At 38.2% G+C, this 21,446-nt stretch overlaps 1 protein-coding gene across 7 annotated transcripts in view; it reads right to left on the bottom strand.

The window, feature by feature from the left end:
- MLIP (muscular LMNA interacting protein) overlaps positions 1-21,219 on the bottom strand; it is a 260,174-nt gene extending 238,955 nt beyond the window's left edge. For 5 of the 7 annotated variants that reach the window (XM_034648136.1, XM_034648134.1, XM_034648135.1 and 2 more), the window contains exon 1: positions 13,457-13,655. In XM_034648136.1, coding sequence (XP_034504027.1) covers positions 13,457-13,519 — 63 coding nt within the window. In that variant the 5' untranslated portion in view covers positions 13,520-13,655. Of the gene's footprint in view, positions 1-13,456; positions 13,656-19,315; positions 19,394-19,462; positions 19,566-21,180 lie in introns of those variants that run through there. The other 2 variants (XM_034648137.1, XM_034648132.1) reach the window with 2 other exon arrangements.
- Positions 21,220-21,446: the final 227 nt, after the last annotated feature.

Below are 21,446 nucleotides of genomic sequence, written 5' to 3'. Positions count from 1 at the left end.
GTTCATCCAGGAGTAGCACTTCCCGTGTCTCAGTCGCAGCCCTGGGTGCCAGGAAAATAAAGTTCCTGGCCAAGAGGAATTTGCTGTCTCTCAGTGGTAATGCTGTTAAAGCAAAAGGATGAAAGCACTCAAGGTTTCTGTAAATCTGCTCTCACATGAAGAAGGTTTACCTTGAATTCTTCCCTGATACGATCTCATCAAGTCAGCGGAGTCATAAATATGTGAGTTTACTATGGAAAAAGAAATCACTGAGCTATTCAAAATTTCAGTAAAACTGGAAAATACAATTCAATCCCTGGCACTGTTGCCTTTATTTAGATGATTAAGATTCTATGGTTTAGCTCAAAGAAACGTGCTGCACAAACATATCCACTGATTGCACGTTAGTCGTCTGCCAGCCTGGAGGGTCCATGGAAGAATTGTTCATAACATCTGTATCTTTGTCAGAAAAAAAAGTGATGTATCTTCCACTATTCTACTATCCTTACATTTCCTTGTATTTTATAAGAGATTAGTATTTAATTCCCCGGCTGTGTCCATTATTTTTACTTCTGTAAATACTGTTGTAATAAATATCATCATAATTAAATATTTGTATATTTCTTCACTTCAAACAGATTCCTAGAGTACAATTGTCTGACCAGTGCATATGTAAGTATTTAACATGTCAGTATTATGCTCCAAAAAAGTGGTACCAATTTCCAGTGCTACTTGTAATGTATGAAACTGTATGTTTTATAGAAAAATTCTTAAGTAAAGAAATCAATGAACTGTTGGAAGTGTTGCTTTCCTGGGACAGTATCTTATGTAGAGGGAGTTAAAAATGCCAGATGAAGTTAAGAGACATAAATTATGATATCCTGAACAAAACAGTTTCTGGATTTAAAACTTTTTTGAATCAGACTGTGTTGTCAACCACATTTATGTTCTTCTTTTGAACATTTTACACACACACACACCAGCACAATGATGGCTTTCTTAACTCTATTTCTACTTACCTATATTCTTCCCCTCCTTCCAATGTCCTGCCTTGATAAGTCTAGCAGTTACTGGTAAAATTTGTATTAACTGTATGAGCCACATAATAGGTATGGTCCTAATTACTCACACTTCACAATGTAGCCATTTATTCCTATATGTATATAGTACTTGCATTCATATAACATAATTATTCTCCTCAGAGAGTGGGCCATAATGTCTTTCAGAATAGGCACCATGTTTTAAACACTCTTGCTTTTGAATCTTTGTCAGTCTTCACAGGACTGACATAAAATTAAAGGTTAGGGGCGCCTGGGTGGCTCAGTTGGTTAAGCGTCTGCCTTCAGCTCATGTCAAAATCTCAGGGTCCTGGGATCGACTCCTGCATGGGGCTCCTTGCTCAGCAGAGAGCCTGCTTCTCCCCCTCCCTCTGTCCCTCTCCACCCTGCTCCTGCATGCTTACTCTCTCTCTCTCAAATAAATAAATAAAATCTAAAAAAAAAAAAAACAACAACTTAAAGGTTGAATGATGGCACCCTTCCTAGTGGGAAAATAAGCATGGCCCCTGGCCTAACAATCAGTGTGAAATCACACATGGTCTGGCTGAAGAGAACGAACTACAATCACAGCCTCAGGGTTCCCCAGACACGAGAAGTCACTTGTACACCACTGTGATCCTCATATCTCTGATGACTGCAGTTTCCTGGTGCTTATTATACACAGCACTTTTCAAATATATCCTCACTTCCCATCCCTATTAAAGCCCCAGGAGGTAAGTCATATCCCATTTTACAAATGAGGAAACCGTAGCTCATATAGGTTGAGCACACAAGAGCCCAGACTTGAACCCTTACCCCAGAGTCATTGCATCTAACCACCAAAATCACTATGGCACAAAGAAGAAGGGTAAAAACTAGAAATTTCTTAATTTTCAACATTCAAGCTTTTAGAAATGACATAAAATATTTTTTTAGTTATACACTCAGAATATTATTTGGCATGCCATTTAACATAGCCTATGCAACAGTTTGACATAAATCCATTTATCTCTCAATGAAGAAGAAAGAATAAAGATGTTCCAAGACACTCACCACCTACTGAAAGCACAAAGCATGGAGGATGAGATTTAAGAATAAATCAAGATGGCTGAGGGAATACACGAGGTTCTCTCACATCCTTTTCTTGACCCTATTAAAATGAGAGTAAAGGAATATAAAAGAATAAACCCACAACAATAAGAGATTTGGAAGGGGAGAACAGTCAGCATGAAAAAGTACACTGTAAATTTCTGGAAGATGAAAAGGAGATGAAGGTGTATGGCTCTGCTATGAAGCAGAGCTGCAGTCAGGAAGGAATGCTAATAAATATCTTTGCAAACCCTGGAGGGTGCACCAGACTCAAGGCAGGCAAATTCCACAGGGGTTATGACTGTAATAGGGTTGCAAAGAAGAGAATTCATTGCCAATCTCTATGACCAGCTCCCTCATCTCCTTCCACGCCCCATGAAAAGGGGTCCAGGCAGCCAAAAGGTCAGCAAGCTGTAAGAAGAGGACTCCCAGGTTATATGGATGGATAGATGGATGGATGGATGGGCGGATGAGCAGAAGCAGATAAAACAACAAAGCATATAGGAATCTCCAGATTGTAACCTGAGCTCAACTAGAAAAAAAATAGGAACAAAATATTTTATTTCCCTCTTTCCTTCACACATTCTAAAAGAATTCCCCACTTTCTGTGATAAGCTTATTAATTCATGCTGACATTTTCCTCCTTCGGTCTCCCAGTATGACATGATATCCCAGAGAAATTATTACAGGTTTAGGAAAGCAATCATACAGGCTTTCTCATCTGCTCCTGAGATGAATGTCACCAAGTTAGTATTTAAAAGCATGAGGTGGTCTCTGAATTGCTACATTCTGACACCCACAAGGGCAGGAGGCCTATTTTGAAGAACAAACTGGGGGTGACGTCTTCCCCAGAAGCTACTTACGTGAGGAAACGCCCATTAACTGAGAAGAAAATTGATGAACGTACCCTTGAGAAATTTTTAGGTTATAAATAAAGGAGAAAACCGGCAATTAAACCACAGACATCTTCTCACCATTTTAAAAAATCATCTCCTTCTTTTTATGAAGATCATGTAGCAAAATAAAGCCCATGACTCTATAATGTAATTACATCACTAATACAACAGTCTATTTGTCATTCCCTGAGGGGAGCCACAGTTGGGGCAGAACGACTAGATATGTAAGTAATTGTACTTCCCACAATGAGAACCCAGAAAATATTTCGCCGCACGTACAGTGTGTTATAAATGTCAGTGTGAAAGCACCGTTCGCTTAAAGCCTGCGATCCATCTCCCTTCTGTTATTCACCAACACACAGAGCTGTATCAAAAGATCCATTCAAACAGTGCATCTCAGACTTACATTATCAGCAGACACTGCTTTAATTAGCAGTGGTTTTCAAAGGACTGGATGGCTTCAAGAACTTCATTTGAACCATAAAGTAGAAATCTGGATCCTTATCAGTTTCAGTTTACTCTCCCCTCCCGTCCCTGGGTGCTAACAGACACAGCCCTCATTCCTCTTAAAGGAAAAAGAAAAATGGAAATGGTGGCTGGGATTTTGCCATTCGGGTGCAGTCCACTTTTTCCTCCACCTTCAGCAGTGCAAAGGGACTAAAATTAGAATTGCACAGGGACCAAGATATCTATGTCAGGCACTTTGCCAGGAGTGGTAAGAACTGCAAAGGGGAATGAGTAAGAGCTTAAGAAACCATCTTAGAAATAATATTTAAAACGCAGACCTTATGTACTCTAAATTTTTATTCCTGATGAAAACACAGCATCAATTTTGTTTTATGTATTATGAGAAAATAGAATAATTTTGACAACATTTTGTGGTGAATATTAAGGCACTTATATGCTACTTTATCTATTCCATAATGTTCTCCCATGATCCCATTCACAAATCTTTGTTGCTTCTCAGTGAAAACATAAAAAATATGTGCAATTCAATTTATGAGTACTGAACTGTGAAATTTTGTACTACAAAAAAAATCTAATAATCTAGTAACAAGGACTCTGACTTTATACTTGGTTCACTTTATACTATACTTTATACTTTTATTGACATAAAAATATAATCTATTTCAACGTTTCTAATGTTTGTATAAGTAGGCATTGTTTGGTATGGAAAGGATTTAATAACCACACAGCCCAAGGGCAATTTTTGGAGACTTATAAAATGCTAGAGAGCACAACAATCCTTGCAAATCCAACCCAACCTCTCAGTCTGTAAGGAAGGAGACCAAAGGTTATGTGATTTGTCTAAGGTCACATAAACACAATTTATACCAATAATGGTCTCTTAGATTCAGATACAACATGCTTTTTACCATACTCGATGGCACTTAGAAAGAGATGGAAGACCTTTTCTTTGGAATCAGAAGTATGCACACACCCACCCAAAGGCACAGGGAGTTTGTTTCAGTTTTCATAGATGTTAAGATGGTACTCAGAACACTTGCATGTACTCACCTACCCTAACTCACCATTTTTGTGGTCTTACCTCATTCTGCAATTATGCCTATTATTCTGCAAATATGCCTATTCAATTCCCATTGCTTAGTAATTTCCTATCACTCCCAATGGTCTATGGCATCTTGTCTCCTCCCTCTTTTTTTTTTTTTTAATTTAGTTCATGCTACAGATTCTTCAAGTATTTAAGAATTGTGTTACTGGCACTATTAAAAGGAAGAGAGAGAGAAGTTAGGGTGGAATTATTTCTTATGTAAAAGAAACTTAGGAGCAATTATTCAGCTTTTCACTTTGATCTACCAAATGATTACATTTCATGGTTAGTCTTTGCAACTATACTTCACCTGCAGTAAAACCAGAATCTTTTTATTAATGCTGGAGGGATGTGTCAGTTCTTTGGAGAACATTATCTTAACCAGTGAACTCTACAATACCTGGTGCTGACTGATCAATCCTACAACCCCTTTACTGACTTCTCAGAGAATTCTTATCTCCCTAAGAAATGGGAATAAATTAACCTTACTAAAAATTCAGAAGTGACACTGAGTTCAGAAATACACAGAACCTTAATTCTGAATTTCCTGCATTTGCCTTCCAGGTGAAGGATACTTATGGAGGCAGTTACCATAAAATTTGGCTTATTATTGCCCACTTGCATTTTTTAAAAAAATAATTATTTCCAGAGTGTTTTCGATGTCAACTTATTACAGAACTCTAGCCCTCCCTGGAGAAAAGGGATTAATAAATTCAAAATTTATTGGCAATGAATGGGCCATTCTGGGAGAGCTGCCAAATAGACACAGAATGCACTGTAGGCACCACAGACATGTTAAAAAGACCAGCAGCCTTCTTAAGGATGCCCAAATGCCTTCCATCCTCCATGATGGTGTCACACATAAACACAAACATGAACCAGCATCATACAGGAATTAAGGTTTGGGGACAAATTAACTCACATCCTCTACCATCAGAATGGACACCCAAGGCAATTTTATTAGTAAAATCTAGAACATAGCAAGAGTCATTGATCCAGTCTTACAAATGGCAGAGAAAGGGAAGGAGTTTTCTAAAACAAATAATCAAATGCTGAAGAAAAGGCATCTGTTCATTTGTTTGTTTTCATTTTTCCTCCCTTTTGGTCATTACTAAAATTAGAATAAAAGAATCCAGGGCAATCAGTTATGATAAAGACACATAGATCTAAGGGCGCCTGGGTAGTGCAGTGGTTAAGCGTCTGCCTTCGGCTCAGGGTGTGATCCTGGCGTTCTGGGATCGAGCCCCACATCAGGCTCCTCCACTAAGAGCCTGTTTCTTCCTCTTCCACTCCCCCTGCTTGTGTTCCCTCTCCCGCTGGCTGTCTCTCTCTCTCAAATAAATAAATAAAATCTTAAAAAAAAAAAAAAGACACATAGATCTAGCACCTGACCAGCAGAGATTTATGAACCTAAATTTACCATTTACTTTATTATATGATGTTGCTTGTCAGGAATTATGTATGGATCAGAACCAATATTCAAGCCATACTGAAAATCATCTCCAGACAACACATCAGAAACATCAGCAGCCTAAACTTTTTTTTTTCAAGCATGTCAGCATCTACTGAGTACCTGTTACCAATGACTCTAGTTAGACACAATTGGAAAAATAGATTATGTAATTGTTGATTCAAAACCTTGGGAGCTTCCCAGGTGAAATTTGAAATTGGTCTCCACACATGGAGGGCTAGGAGAGACCAAATAGACAGACCACTCCAGACTGGTAGTGGCAGGTTTACTAAGCCAGGAACTTACTGATGAGCTTGTCTTAGGCATCACAAGATGAGTAGATCTCCACACCCAACTGGCAGAATCTTAAAATACTGTATAGAGAACTTAACTGGGTTCAGACACTCTACCATCCAGATGGTATCAACAACGCCTTACTCCCTCAAGGCTACTTCCTTGAGAATAGCTCCCACGGGAATGTTAGGCAGAATGTATATCCCAAGGAAGGGGGTGGCAGGAGGCGGAGGAACCTCCAACTGCTGGGTCCCAGCTCATTGTGGGTCAACCAGTGGTCATGTCCTTTCAGTGACCTCCAACAGTCAATATTATGAAAGAATAAAATGTTACAATATAAAGAATTTACAATTGTCCCACTGTTAAGACATTCCAAGGAATAACGCCAGACTTGCTGTCTGAAATCTATGTGAGAAAAAAAGAATTGGGGATGTTTATGTTTTCTACACTTAAAAGCTACTAAAATTTACCATTATTACTTCATAACCTACTAAAAAATAATAAAATATAATAATCTCCTTGGTGGTCAAGAATTTCTCTCTCACGTGTGCTTCCACTACAGTCCATAGGACCCTGTCTTGTTCAAAACAGGCATTCAAAAATGTTCATTGATTTGAAAGGCTCTTTGTGCTTTTTCTCCCTAACAAACACTAGATAGCATCTGCAAAGGTGCTCCCCAACAAAATTCAGACTTGTCATCAGATAATAACATTGGGAACTATAACCAAGTGCCAGTCCCATGTTTTTTGTTTGCTAACAAATTTCTTAGAAAATAATTAATTTTATTTGTATTAATGAAGCTATGAATAACTAATTGAACCTTATTTTAAAAGTGTGCTTCACTGAATTATCACAAAATTTTAAAAATGCTGAGTTTTCTGTGTTTCTGCATTTTAACCACAGTTTTTCTTCAATTTTTTTTCTCTTTCATTGTATCAAAAGAAGGGGCATGATCTCCTTTCTGAAACTGAGAATAATGTGTTTTTTGTGAGATTATAGGTAAATTTGCAAATCTTTGGATAAAACTCCCACCCCCAAAGTCAAAACAAGTTGAAAAACTTTAAACATAAAACATAAAATTTTAGTTATCTAAAATTCAAGTTTCATCTCCTTCTATGAGATACATCCTGTTCAAAATCTGTCAGATTACATAATTTCTCAATCTCAAAAATTTCTTTTACTCAAAAAAGCAATATTTAGGACATTCAGAAATTGACTCTTGTGCTAATTTTCTTCTAGCAAGCTTCAATATAAAGTGAATCGGATGACTTACCCTTCTTATTATCATTATTTTTGCGGTATTTAATGAGCATTTATTACTTGGGAAGATAGAATGGTCTCTCGAGACATATTATACTAATGTAATATAAATTATTAGGTTTATGCATAAAATGTGTTTGTTCTTTTCATCTCTTAAAGAAAGAAAACATTATTATTTCAGAATATCCTGAGGTGCATGACCATTTTTACTACGTTAATACATGAACTGTTCCTTTTCATTAAGAAATTGTAGTTGAAGATAAATGTAAGTGCAATTCTTTGCTGATGCCTTTAATAACCTAAGAGAAAAAGATTTTGGAAAATAGTCAGGATATACTGCCTTAATTTTACTTATTTATTAAAACATACTAAATAGAAATATACTTACTTTCAACAATATTCCAGAAATAACTTCACCTTATAGATATAAATGATATCCAGCTTAAATTTATTATTCTATGAATCATTATTCTGACAATGAAACTCATAAATAAAATCAGGAAATTAATATACTGACACACCACTTCCTAATATGTGTTCCAGAGAACACTAGCGAGAATATTCACTGTCATTGCAAATATACATTAAAATACACTATATTGGTACAGAGTTTAAGAAATACAAGATTAACCTCCAGAATGTCTCAAGGCCTTCACTGTGTTAAAATACAATATTAGTCTCCAAAAAGAAATAAGACTGTGTAGTTCGTTCTATACACAGTGTTTCACAAATATTTTGAGCATAGATCAGAACCTCCTTTCGCGGAGCAGTTTGGAAAATCAGAATTCTAAGGAATGTACTTTGGGGAACACATGATACAATGGTTACTCAAACCTCATCAGGAAAAACAAAAGATCCATTCAGCTCCAACACCAATTATTGTGGAACCAACCAAACAGAACTGTATTGTTACAAAATACCTCCCTCCCTCCCTGCATCCCCATAAAAATCACCTTTAGTGTAATCTGATTTTGCAGAATCAGGGAGGACTAAAATATCCAGCACAGCTTAATATCTTGGTTTTTCAAGAGATGGAAATGTCTTTTAAGTCCATGCTAACTGACTTTTCTTTTTCATGTTTAAAAAATTGGGATAATATCAATTGATTTGTGAAAAATTTAGATGGGATTGATAAGTTTAGGACGTGCAGAAGGATTTGAGTATCATATTCCTTATATGATTATCTACTGATGCACCTTTAATTGTCAAGCTTCTAGGAATCTTTACTTCTAATCTCCAAAGAGCAACAAATTCAAGACAAAAAAAAAAAAAGAGTCAATAGCTAAAGATAGCAATTCTCTTACCCCTATAAGGTGAAATCCATATGGCATATGTAGTAAAGAATCCTATTAAGGCATCCAAATTGGCAAAGAAGAAGGCAAACTTTCACTCTTCGCGGATGACATGATACTCTAAGTAGAAAACCTGAAAGACTCCAACAAAAAGTTGCTAGAACTGATACAGGAATTCAGCAGTTGTTGGGTATAAAATCAATGCACAGAAGTCTGTTGCATTTCTATACACCAATAATGAAGCAACAGAAAAATAAATCAAGGAATCAATCACATTTACAATTGTACCAAAAACCATAAGATACCTAGGAATAAACCTAATCAAAGAGGTAAAGGATCTGTACTCTGGAAACTATAGAACACTTGTGAAAGAAATTGAGGAAGACACAAAGAAAAGGAAAAACATTCCATGCTCATGGACTGGAAGACAAACTTTGTTAAAATGTCTGTACTTCCCAAAGCAACCTACACATTCAGTGCAATCCCTTTCAAAATAACACCAGCATTTTCAGAGTTAAAACAAACAACTCTAAAATTTGTACGGAAACAGAAAAGACACCGAATAGCCAAAGTGACCCTGAAAAAGAAAAGCAGCTGGAGGCATCACAATTCTGGACTTCCAGCTCTATTACAAAGCTGTAGTCATCAAGACAGTATGGTACTGGCACAAAAACAGACACATAGATCAGTGGAACAGAATAGAGAACCCTGAAATGGACCCTCAACTCTATGGTCAACTAATCTTCGACAAAGCAGGAAAGAATATCCAATGGAAAGAAGACAGTCTCTTCAACAAATGGTGTTGGGAAAACTGGACATCCATGTGCAGAAGAATGAAACTGGACCACTTTCTTACACCATACACAAAAATAAATTCAAAACGGATGAAAGGCCAAAATATGAGACAGGAAACCATCAAAATCCTAGAGGAGAATACAGGCAGCAACCTCTGTGACCTCGGACACAGAAACTTCTTGCTAGACGCGTCTCCAAAGGCAAGGGAAACAAAGGCAAAAATGAACTATTGGGATTCATCAAGATAAAAAGCTTCTGCAAAGCAAAAGAAACAGTCAACAAAACTGAAAGGCAGCCTATGGAATGGGAGAAGATATTTATAAGTGACATACCGGATAAAGGGCTAATATCCAAAATCTATAAAGAACTTATCAAACTTAACACCCAAAAAATAAATAATCCAGTCAAGAAATGGGCAGAACATGAACATTTCTCCAAAGAAGCCATACAAATGGCTAACAGACAGATGAAAAAAAGCTCAACATCCCTTGGCATCAGGGAAATACAAATCCAAACCACATTGAGATACCACCCCACACCAGTCATAATGGCTAAAATTAACAACTCAGGAAACAGCAGATGTTGTCAAGGATGGGGAGAAAGGGGAATCTATTACACTGTTAGTGGGAATGCAAACTGGTGCATCCACTCTGGGAAACAATATGGGGGTTCCTCAAAAAGTTAAAAATAGGACTAACCTACAATACAGCAATTATACTACTAGGTATTTATCCTAAGGATACAAAAATAGTGATTTGAAGGAGCACATGCACACCAGTGTTTATAGCAGCAATGTCCACAATAGCCAAAACACAGAAAGAACCCAAATGTCCATCAACTGATGAATGGATAAGGAAGATGTGGTGTGTGTGTGTGTAATCTGGAATACTACTCAGCCATCAAAAAGAATGAAATCTTGCCATTTGCAACAACATGGACGGAATTAGAGGGTATTATGCCAAGCAAAATAAGTCAGTCAGAGAAACACAAATACCATATGATTTCACTCATATGTGGAATTTAAGAAACAAAAGCGATGAACATAGGGGAAGGGGAAAAAATAAAATAAGATGAAACAGAGAGGGAAACAAACTATAAGGAACTCTTTAACTATGGGGAGCAAACAGGGTTGCTGGAAGGGAGGAGGTAGGGGGATAGGGTAATTGATGATGAGCATTAAGGAGGGCACTTGGGACGAGCACTAGGTGTTGTATGCAACTGACAAATCACTAAATTCGACCCCTGAAACTTACACTACACCATATGTGAACTGACTTGAATTTAAATAAAATCTTGAAGGAAACAAAAATACTCCTATTTTATTTCTTTGGATAGAATACGCTGATGAATTCTAAAAATCTGTAGACTGTTGATTTTCTTATTTGCTGTAGACCTCACCTTGGATTTTTTTTCAAATAAAACCAATCATGTAAATTTCTTAATTGTGTGATATATTCCATAACATTGTTCATAATAAAAATCTTTATGAGTATACCTCTAATTTTAAAGAAGATACATATTATAACTCAGCACTATTATAATATATACATATTTAAATATTTTAGTAGAAAAATATTTTCTTTTAAAAACTGTATTCTTACAAACTTGACTATTTAGAATAAATTTAATAATTTTCAGAACCTAGTGAACTCTACAAAAATATTTTTTAAACTGTATACAGCAACCTAGCTAGTCCTACTGTATTACACTGATATTAGCAAGGAACACAATGCTCCGCAAGTTGAAGTTTTTAGATGTTTATCCACATAAAAATCCAAAGTGTTAACCAAAATAATTTCAGAGATATATTCAGCTCTCTTAGAGATACTGAATATAAGTTAACCTTTGCTTGATAACAGTGTCACCAAAATTCCTTTATCTGAAAGATATCTGGGTTACATACGTAGCTCTGTTTGCCTGTAGAGGCAACTGCCCAAACTACTGGACTCTAATGTGTTCCCTCCCCCCCCCCAGCCGCCCCCCCAGGAACCATCTCTTCTCAGTGTAGATTAGATGTTCCCAGGCCTTCTGAACTGTCGCACATTTCCCTCCACTCTCCTGGAACTTAATCAGAGGTTAGCCCTAGATCTCTCTTCCAGAGTAATGTTCTTGAATTTTGTGACAGCTACTTTCTCTAAGGAGAGGTTTTCGCTCACTTCTAGATTCATACCTGTGTGCAAGGCAGAGTCCAGAATGCAGAATGTCCGACCCCCCAGAGAGTGCAATGTGTCTATATCAAATCACCCCACATAATAAGAGACCATTTTCACTTCTGTTTACTTGCCCCATGTTCACTGTGTTTATTTGCAAAACACCCCATAAGAGATTGCCAGAAAGCTCTGGGTCAAATTTCACACTAAGTCATAACAACTCTTTATTCATGTATTTATTTATTCTTTATCTGGTTCCATAAATGTTTTATAACCACTGAGCCTTTAAGGTGGGCATATCCGAGTTTTCCTTTTACTTTGAAATGCACTTCAGATTTCTCTTCCTATATTAATAAACTCTGGATATGTATTTTCTAAGTCTCAGTCAGGCCGAAAACAGTTTGAAAATAATAGGTTCATCCCAGGGAATCCTCAAACATTATAGTTTTTAATCTTCGTGACATCCTTCAAATTAGTATTACTACTCCCCATCTTACGAGTGAGTTAACTGTGACTCAGAAAGCTTTAACAAAATCCCATAGCCCTACATTTTGAAGTTGTGGAGTGAGAACTGTCACCCAGAACTTTTTGACTCAAAACCCCTAGTTAATTCTATAATAATGCAAAACTTTTCAAAATAGTAAAAAATCCAAATAGTCTGTGGTCAATACTGTTTAGAAAACCACCTGGAACAGAGATCCACAGCTAATATTCAAAAGGATAACCTGAATCCTTTAAGAAAAAGTTATATTTTATTCAATGTATTTCTTCAAGACTTTGAAATTCTAACACACTTCAAGAATTTTCAACCCTCTGGGGTTTTTTTCATCTTTCAAGTTTTAATATCATTAAGAGTACATAAATCTCTATTTCAAATATCCAGAACAATGCATTCTCACAATTTTAAGAAGTCACAGTCTTAAAGTTGATGTAGTTTTACTTTTTACTATTTGTACTGTTGTTAAAATTAGCCATGCCCTGTGCTATCGTTAACTCTGTATCCACAGTACATTTCCAAACATAATTAGCTTCCTATACCCATCAGGACATGGAACCAGGAACAGCACATTCTACTACTCCAGTCTACAGTATATTTTATGTTTCAGCAAATATAAGCAACCTCATACATTGACATGTAATTTCTCAGCATCAAGGTAAACTTACTTTTTTAACTTTCATAGCAAAATAATAAAACCTTTCTGATGAGTAAGCTTTATCTGTACACTAGATCATTAACTTACTTGATAAAATATTAAAATAGTCTATAATACTTATATATTTTTCTTGATGCATATTCCTAGTATCTCTGAGAGAAACTGGACTTTGCTAAGCTTCAGCTCAATAAATGAAATAATCTTCCAGTATTGACGCAATACAACCAGGGCTCAAAATAAATGGATTCTAGTTTTAGAAATGGAGGTAAACCACATCATTTAACTAAAATCAAATTTGCCCACATTCTAGTACTGAAATTTCATTAATAATTTTATTACGCTGTGTTCAGCAAAGTTCATGGAACTCACTAATTTTCAAGCTGCTGACCAGAAAGAAAAAAAAAAACACATGGAAATACAAGCTAGTTAGTACAACTTTTCCCATCTGTGACAGCTGCTTTGTTACTACTGTTATAAATCTGTGTATGCTAAGTCGCACACATCTTACCGTCAGTTTCTCCTCTAATTTCTTATTTAATAAGCTTCCTTTTTCATGCTTTTCAAATTCCATGTTGAAACTGAATGAGAGAGACAGAGACAGAGAGAGAGAGAGAGAGAGAAACAGAAAAAGATTCAGATTCTGTCTAGAAAATGACTTGACATGCTTACATGTTAGATATTGCAGGACATTCCAAGTTGTGAGTGCTCAGGACACTATCAGAAAGCCCTGGCGATAATTTCTGGTTAGCTAGTGTTTCCATTTATAGATGTTCAAACCCCATAAACAGAGCACTGAAGAGAAGTCAGGCAGCTGGCCTTAGATAATGATAAATGTCACTAGATAGAAAAGCAAAGTCTTCAACAGGAGAATATTCCAACAGGTTAGGCTCCCTGAACCATGAAAGGTGCATGTGACAAAAAGCCACCATCAAAGAATTCATTCAAAGCCATTGGAGCAGAATAAAATATACTCTGGAATACAGACCTAATAAAGCAGTTTACAAAGGACAAATGTAATGGTCATATGGCCATTACGAATCAGCCAGCCTCGTTCTCCCAAATTCCAATTTGGGTCCATTATTTTGTAGCTCAAAAATTTAAAAAGCCACTTTAAGGAAAAGAGCAAAAGGATAACTAGTGAAAACTGTTAACACACAACACATATATTCAAGGGGTACTGCCAATTTCATTCCATGAAAAGTTGGCAAAAAATGTTTAGAAACCCCCTAAAATAAAAGTGGTGCTTCCCTTCATAAAAAAACTGGTTTTGTTCTTCATGACCGCAGTTTTTCTACGGAACAAAGTTGGGACATTGGAGATGAAAATCATTTTTTCCAACTGAACAAAGGTTTTCGGAATTATTTGAAAACATTACATGTCTTAAGGAAAATTGTGTAACTCGATGGTAATGAACTCTCCCTATTTTTTGCAGCCAACCAGATATGTGGATGGAAATAAAAAGTAAAAATGACTTTCAGAGTATGCCAAGACTGATCTCTATGGTGGTCTAATCTCTCAGTCTGTTTGAAACATTTTAATACCTGTTTCTGACCTTAATGCAAGTTTCCTATCAGTTTTTCCTTCACTTTTTAAGAAAATGTTTTAGGAAATGTATTGTGGGGCTCCATCCTTTAGAGTGGTGATAGCTGGTTCTCTGTCGCCAGGCAGAGTTGCTAGAGAGCTCATTCCACACCATGACCGAAGGGCTGAGGATTCCATAAGTGAAACACTTCATAAGAAGTAAACTAATAAACTCAGAAACACTGTATCAGACTCATAGGCGAAAGGGACTTCCCCCTTTGGCTCAACTCTGCATTCCAGAAGAGGAATCATATACCCTTGTTGCCCTAACAAGTTTGAAAATTGATGTCTTATAGGTATCCTAGCATACAAGATTGCTATGTGTCAAAAGCAAGGCAAGAGTTGAAGTTTTATGTAAATGGAACTTCCAAAATATCGCTGGGGGAACAACAGCAACAACACGCTATGGCTGCAAAAGGAAACTCAGTTATTGCTAGTTTAATGCCGAAAGGTGAAATTTAGGATCCAGTTAGAAGCAGAGGTGTGGTGGGGCGCAGAGCTGGTTGGGGAAGAAGAGAAGAGTGATAATGAGAGAGGTGCGCCGGTGATGTCCCTCCCACCAGGGATGAAAAGTTTAACTTCAGCAAACGTGTACTGAGAAGCTAAATGGTGAAGATTATTCCAGGTGCAAGCTGATTTTTTTAAATAATAACTAAAAATAATAAAATTAAAAGATACACTCCACATTTTTTGCCTCACACACTCACCACATAGGCATGACTGGCTCTAATAGGATAACAATACTCTTACTTAGCACATTTCAACAGCACTCACGTGTGCCAGGAACTCCGTTAAGGCTTTACATGTATAGGGGTACCTGGGTGGCACAGCAGTTAAGCGTCTGCCTTCGGCTCAAGGCGTGATCCCGGCGTTATGGGATCGAGCCCCACATCAGGCTCCTCCACTATGAGCCTGCTTCTTCCTCTCCCACTCCCCCTGCTTGTGTTCCCTCTCTCTGGCTGTCTCTATCTCTGTCGAATAAATTAATAAAATCTTTAAAAAAAAAAAAAAAGGCTTTACATGTATTATCTCAATTAATTCTCAGAACAACTCTCAGCAGTAGATACTACTATTTTCACTGTTCTTACAAGCCGAATTATGTCCCCCACCCTGCAAAATCCTGCTGAGCTCCTAATACACAGCATTTCAGAATAAGACTATATTTGGTAATAGGCTATGTCAAGAGGTAATTAAGGTAAAATGAGGTCATTAGGGTAGGCCCTAATCTAATATCACTGGTGTCCTTAATAGAAGAAAAGATTAGGAAAAAAGCAGAAAAATTAGAGAAGACCATGTGAAGACACAGAGAGAAGGCAGCCATCTAAAAGCCAAGGAGAGAGGTCTTCTGAGGAAGCCAACACTGCCAACACCTTGACCTTGGATGTTCATCTCCAGGACCGGGAGGAAAGATATTTCTATTAAGTCATCCAGTCTATGATGTTTGTTCCCACAGCCTTAGCACTCTAATACACCCATTTTAGAGTTAAAAAAAATAAGAAGAAGACAGTTACAACACTAACTGGTGGCACTCAAGTTCCTTGGCCCTCGCTCCCAACCACTGTGCACTTTGCATCTCTGGACAAGTAAGTCATCACAGACATGGCAGGGAGAGGGGGTAAACAGCACCAGCACTTGGTGGTGAATACTAGCTATGCCATCCACTCACAGAGGTATGTTTAAAGATAGTTTAGACATATTTTAGGGACAAGAGCTTTTGGTTCTTTGAGGGGGGGGGGTTGTGTGTTTTAGGTAAAAGTACGCCAAGCCAAAGCTTGCACTCGTCCATTACTGGTCAAACAGCAGAGACGGGGCCACACTGGTCTCCTCTCTGCTTGTCTGTCCCAGAAGTATTTTCCGTCCTCTGACAGTAATGCTCTCTCCCCAGAGTCATGTGGCTCCCTTCTCACTTCATCCAGATCTTCCCCAAGGACCCCACCTAAAATAGCAAACCCTTTGTCCATTCATTTGCTCTGTTCTTCTCCATAGCTCTTATCACCTCTGGCGTTGTTATTTCACATGATGTTTTGAGTGTGTTCTTATCTGTTCATTTGAGGTTTGTCTCTTCTGCTGTAGTACAAGCACTGGAGGGTGAGTTATGCATCATTTTATCCAGACACTTAAACATAGTAAGGACCAAATAAATTCTTGTAAAGGAAAGAGGAGAGGAGGGAGAGGAAGGAAAGGAAAAAAAAAAAAAAAAACAAGGAAAGAGAGAGGAAGGGGAGACGGGGGGGGCGGACAAGAGGGAAATGTATCAAATGGATGTGACTTAAGACTTGTCATACACTGTTATTCATATGACTTTTGGTAGGAAATCGGAATAAAATGCATTTACCCAACACAAATCATATTACAGATGAACACAATACTGATTGTTCACTTACGTTACTCAAACAATTTACTACTGGAGTAAAGGAGGAAAAAAACAGACTTTGAGAAGCAGGAAGAACGGGACTCATTTGCAGATTCTGCCACCTTCTAGTTGTCTAGTGGGGTCACTTTGAGCAAACTCGTTCTCAGAGTTTCAGTCCCCTTTCCCTTAAAATAAGAGATAATACCAAACACTTAATGTTATAACAAAAATTAATGTGGTAATGTGTGCCAAGAACTTAACCCAATGTCTACCATCAAGCAGATGGTTGCTAAAGTATGAGCCATTATTTCCCTGGACTATGTGAAGTTTATCTAGGAAAAAAAAAAAAAGTGAGCTCGAAGATAGTATTAAAGTCTGAATGTTTGTGGCACAAAGATTAACACAGAGAGTGGGAGAAAACATTTGTAAATCATTCCACTGATAAGGGACTTATACCCAAAATGTATAAAGAATTCTTACAACTCAGCAATATAAAATGCAAACAACCTGGTTTAAAAATGGCCAAAGAATTTGAATAGGCATTTCTCCCAAAGAAGACAAACAAATGGCCAACAAGCATATGAGAAGATGTTGTGATTGCGGAATGCAAATCAAAACCTCTATGAGATAACACTTCACACCCAGTAGGATGACTAAAATCAAATCACAGACAAACACAAGCATTGGCAGCAAGTGGATAAACTGGAGCCCTCCTCCATGGCTGGTGGGCCTGTGAAGTGGAACAGCCACTTCAGAAGACAGTGTGTCGGGGCCCCTGGGTGGCTCAGTAGGTGGAATGTTCGACTCTTGATTCCAGCTCAGGTCATGATCTCGGGGTGTGAGATCGAGCCCCACACTGGGCTCTGCGCTCACCTGGGAGTCTGCTTGAGATTCTCTCTCCCTCTCCCCTTCCCCCCAACTCACAGTATCTCAAGCACCCTCTCTCATGTCTAGAATAAATAAGTACATCTTAAAAAAAAAAAAGAGCATGGCAGTTCCTCAACATTTTACAGAAAGCTATACGATCCAGCAATTCCACTCCTAGCTATGTACACGAGAGAAGCAAACACATGCGTCCACACAAAATCCTCTACCCAAATGTTTGTGATACGGCCTTATTCATAACAGTCTGAAAGTGAAAACCACACAAATATCTATCAACATGTGAATGCTGAAGCAGGGTGAAATATCCCACAGCAGCACATTTTTCGTCAATAAAAAGAAATGAAGCATCGATATACACGCCACAGGTGTAAACCTTGAAAATACAATATGTAAAAGAAGCTGGTCACACACACACAAAAAGCCACATTTTGTATGATGGTTTATATGAACCATCCAGAATACCCGACAATTCCATAGAAACAGAAAGATAATGGGCGGCGGCCAGGAGGGAGTGACTGCCAACAGATAACAGAGTTTCCTTCGGAGGGGATGAAAACAATCTGAAATTAGTCCTGATGATGGCGTAACTCGGACTAGACTCAAAACTACTGAACTGTATGTACACTTCAAAAGAGAGAATTTTATGGTATGTGAATTATATCTCAATAAAGCTATTATTTAAAAAAAAACAAAGAAATATCTGTAATTCCTTTCTAAGCTAGAAATTTATGATTTTTTTCCAGAAACATGAGTAACAGGTCACTCCAAACAGGAAATTAAAATCTACACCACTGCAGGCCAGCAAGAATGCCATTCAGAAGTGGAACAAATGACCCTCAGCCAATGACCTTTACGTCAAGACACTGGCATCTCTTCCATTCCTTCGCATACTCGCCGTGTGCCTCTTACAGAGGGTGAAATCGTGGCGGTTCAGATTTCGTCATTTTGTGCCTATATTCAAAAACTGCGGGGAAGTCGAATTTGCAGCTATTCACATGGCTTGTTCGTCTACAGGGTCAGAGGGTTACATACAGTTTGTTTTGTTTTCCATGGTGATTTCCCCACACGTGCCATTTCAAGAACTTTCGTCTCCACAGCAAAAGCAGACAGAAGCTCTACTTCTGAAACCGCACAAGATAGGCAGACACCCACAAGGCATGAAAACAAACGCTGTTTTCTTTGGAAAAAATAACCATCTGCAAAGCCTGGTGTAGACAACTGAGAACCTTCCTCACTGTGTGCTCCAAGGCTAAAGACCTTTTTATTAAGATGAGGTCCTCTTCTGAGACAGTGAATGCCTTTTATACGGGTTTATCATTCCGCGTAGCGTCTGCAGGACATGGGTGGGTGCACGCTCGCCACAGTCCACTCAGAAGCCCATGTAAGCCCCACACCCATTTACTGGTGAACCAAGATACTACGCTCAGCACAGGCCTGTCCCCAAAACCACACTGGAAATGTGTTCCCTGTGGTACTCGAGAGCCAAATGGTAATCTAGCACAGACCTAACACCGAGAATGGATCTCAAACAGTTAACGGTTTACCTACCGGTGTTGCTCCCAGTTGAAAATGTACACCCATGTCTCTGGAAGGCTCTGTCTGATGGTCAAATGGATTGGGCAGGTGGGGGTGGCAGTGAGTTACGAAATGCAGAGACTGATCCCCAGAATTTTCTGCTTTTCCCAGCACCCCTACCTGAGTCTATTTATCAGGTTTGGCAACTGTAAACTCTCAAACAGCAGCTGCGGACTCTTCTGGAAAATTCCTCTGATGCTTGTCTTCTCATCTGTCTGTGCACCTGGAAGACACAAACACAGGAAGACTTGTAATGTCCCCCCATCACCACTTGTAAGCATCCCTTCTCGCTTCTGCAGGCCAGAGGTACAAGATGCTAAGAGTTACGGTACATGCCCCCAGTTTGTGAAAAGATAATGTCTACAGAGGAATTTTTTAAAGTTGAATTTGTCACTATACAATAAACATTTTTGTAAGTTGAATCTGCCAAGTGGACACAAAAGCAAACCCTAAAATATCAGGATACGATAATTACGATAATAACAGCTTAACAAATTTGTACCTTTGTAATTACCGCTCTTCAGTCAAACATAAACCTTTTCTACTGGAATATGATGTTTTCTTGTTTGTTTTTTTTATTTTTTTTACTTCTTCTGATACTATTTGTGCCCTTATTTTGGGTCTGGGCCATATTTTAAAAATGACTGTGGAAAAGACATTTTAGTCAATGTCCGGGAAGAGACATTTTCTTTATAAAATCATTTCTTGATGATAGAGCATTCATTTGGAGGACTAGAAAATAGTTCAATCAAGTGAGAGCTGTGTGAACTTTGAAAAGTGTTAGCTTTTTGAATGTGTGCATCTGAAAAATGCAACTCTTTTATCAAAACTTATTGAGGGGCGCCTGGGTGGCACAGCGGTTAAGCGTCTGCCTTCGGCTCAGGGCGTGATCCCAGCGTTGTGGGATCAAGCCCCACAATCAGGCTCTTCTGCTATGAGCCTGCTTCTTCCTCTCCCACTCCCCCTGCTTGTGTTCCCTCTCTCACTGGCTGTCTCTATCTCTGTCAAATAAATAAATAAAATCTTTAAAAAAAAAAAACACTTATTGAAAAATAATATGTGAGGTTAAAAAAAACGACTAGCAACACTGATGATGATTTAGAAATAGCAGCAATTCTGATATAAAACTAAATCCATACCTCAGGAGTCTATAACACACAAGCTGTTTAAAACCACTTGGGGATCTAATTCCAACACGTTCCATTTTCTCACTATTCTATACTCAGCATCTACAATTCTCGAGAGACTTAGGATACATTTTTCTCTTGCTCATGGGGACATCCACAATGTGTGAGCTGAGCAAGGTTTTGCTCTTGTATTTGGGAGTGCTCACTATATTCCCAGATCCTTTGAATAGTAGATACACTTCCTAGTAGTGTCTGTCTCTCTGTCTCTGTCTCTCTCTCTCTCTCACACACACACACACACACACACATGCACACACACACACTCACACCATTGCTGTTTCAGGAGTGAAGACAACAGCCAGCTTAAATTGATAAGACTTCAGGAAAAAGGACTCAGAAACGGAAGGCTTTACTTTTTGAATATTAGAATTACAATGTATGTTTCTAACTTGAGAAACCAGTTCTGGATGGAAGTTTTCCTGTGTCTTTAGGGCTTAATCAAAGCAACGAGCTGCAACACTGTAGCTCACTCCTCCCCTAAACCTAGCAGCTTCACTGTTGCGGTTGTGTTGACATGACAAATCACTTTGCCCCCGAAGTAACAGCTCCATGCCCTTTGAGACAGCGTGCCCAGGATATACTTTCAGATTTATCAGTCGAAATTGAACCGTGTTCCAAAGCAGCATTCACTTACACAGAAAGAATGCTTACCTTTCAACTGACTTGGAAGCAGCCTGCAGGAAGATAATCTGTCAGGGAGGTCACCGGCCACATTCCCAGGGCAGCTGACCCTGTCAGTCTTTGGAAAGTACTGTTTATTCTGTAACTAATGTTGGACACCAGGCACAAGATACAGAAACTAAATTTAAAAAAAAAAAAAAAAGGCATAAACCTCGTGCCCACAGGGACCATTTCACAAAAACAGTAGTTGTTAAGTTTCCCCAAATGATTTCTTTATAAGAATGTCTTGGCAGTGG

The sequence above is a fragment of the Ailuropoda melanoleuca genome, chromosome 19, assembly GCF_002007445.2.
Source record: "Ailuropoda melanoleuca isolate Jingjing chromosome 19, ASM200744v2, whole genome shotgun sequence".
NCBI lineage: Eukaryota > Metazoa > Chordata > Mammalia > Carnivora > Ursidae > Ailuropoda > Ailuropoda melanoleuca.
Note: the sequence above shows the minus strand (reverse complement) of the source record. Positions and strands in the feature narration are given on the sequence as shown.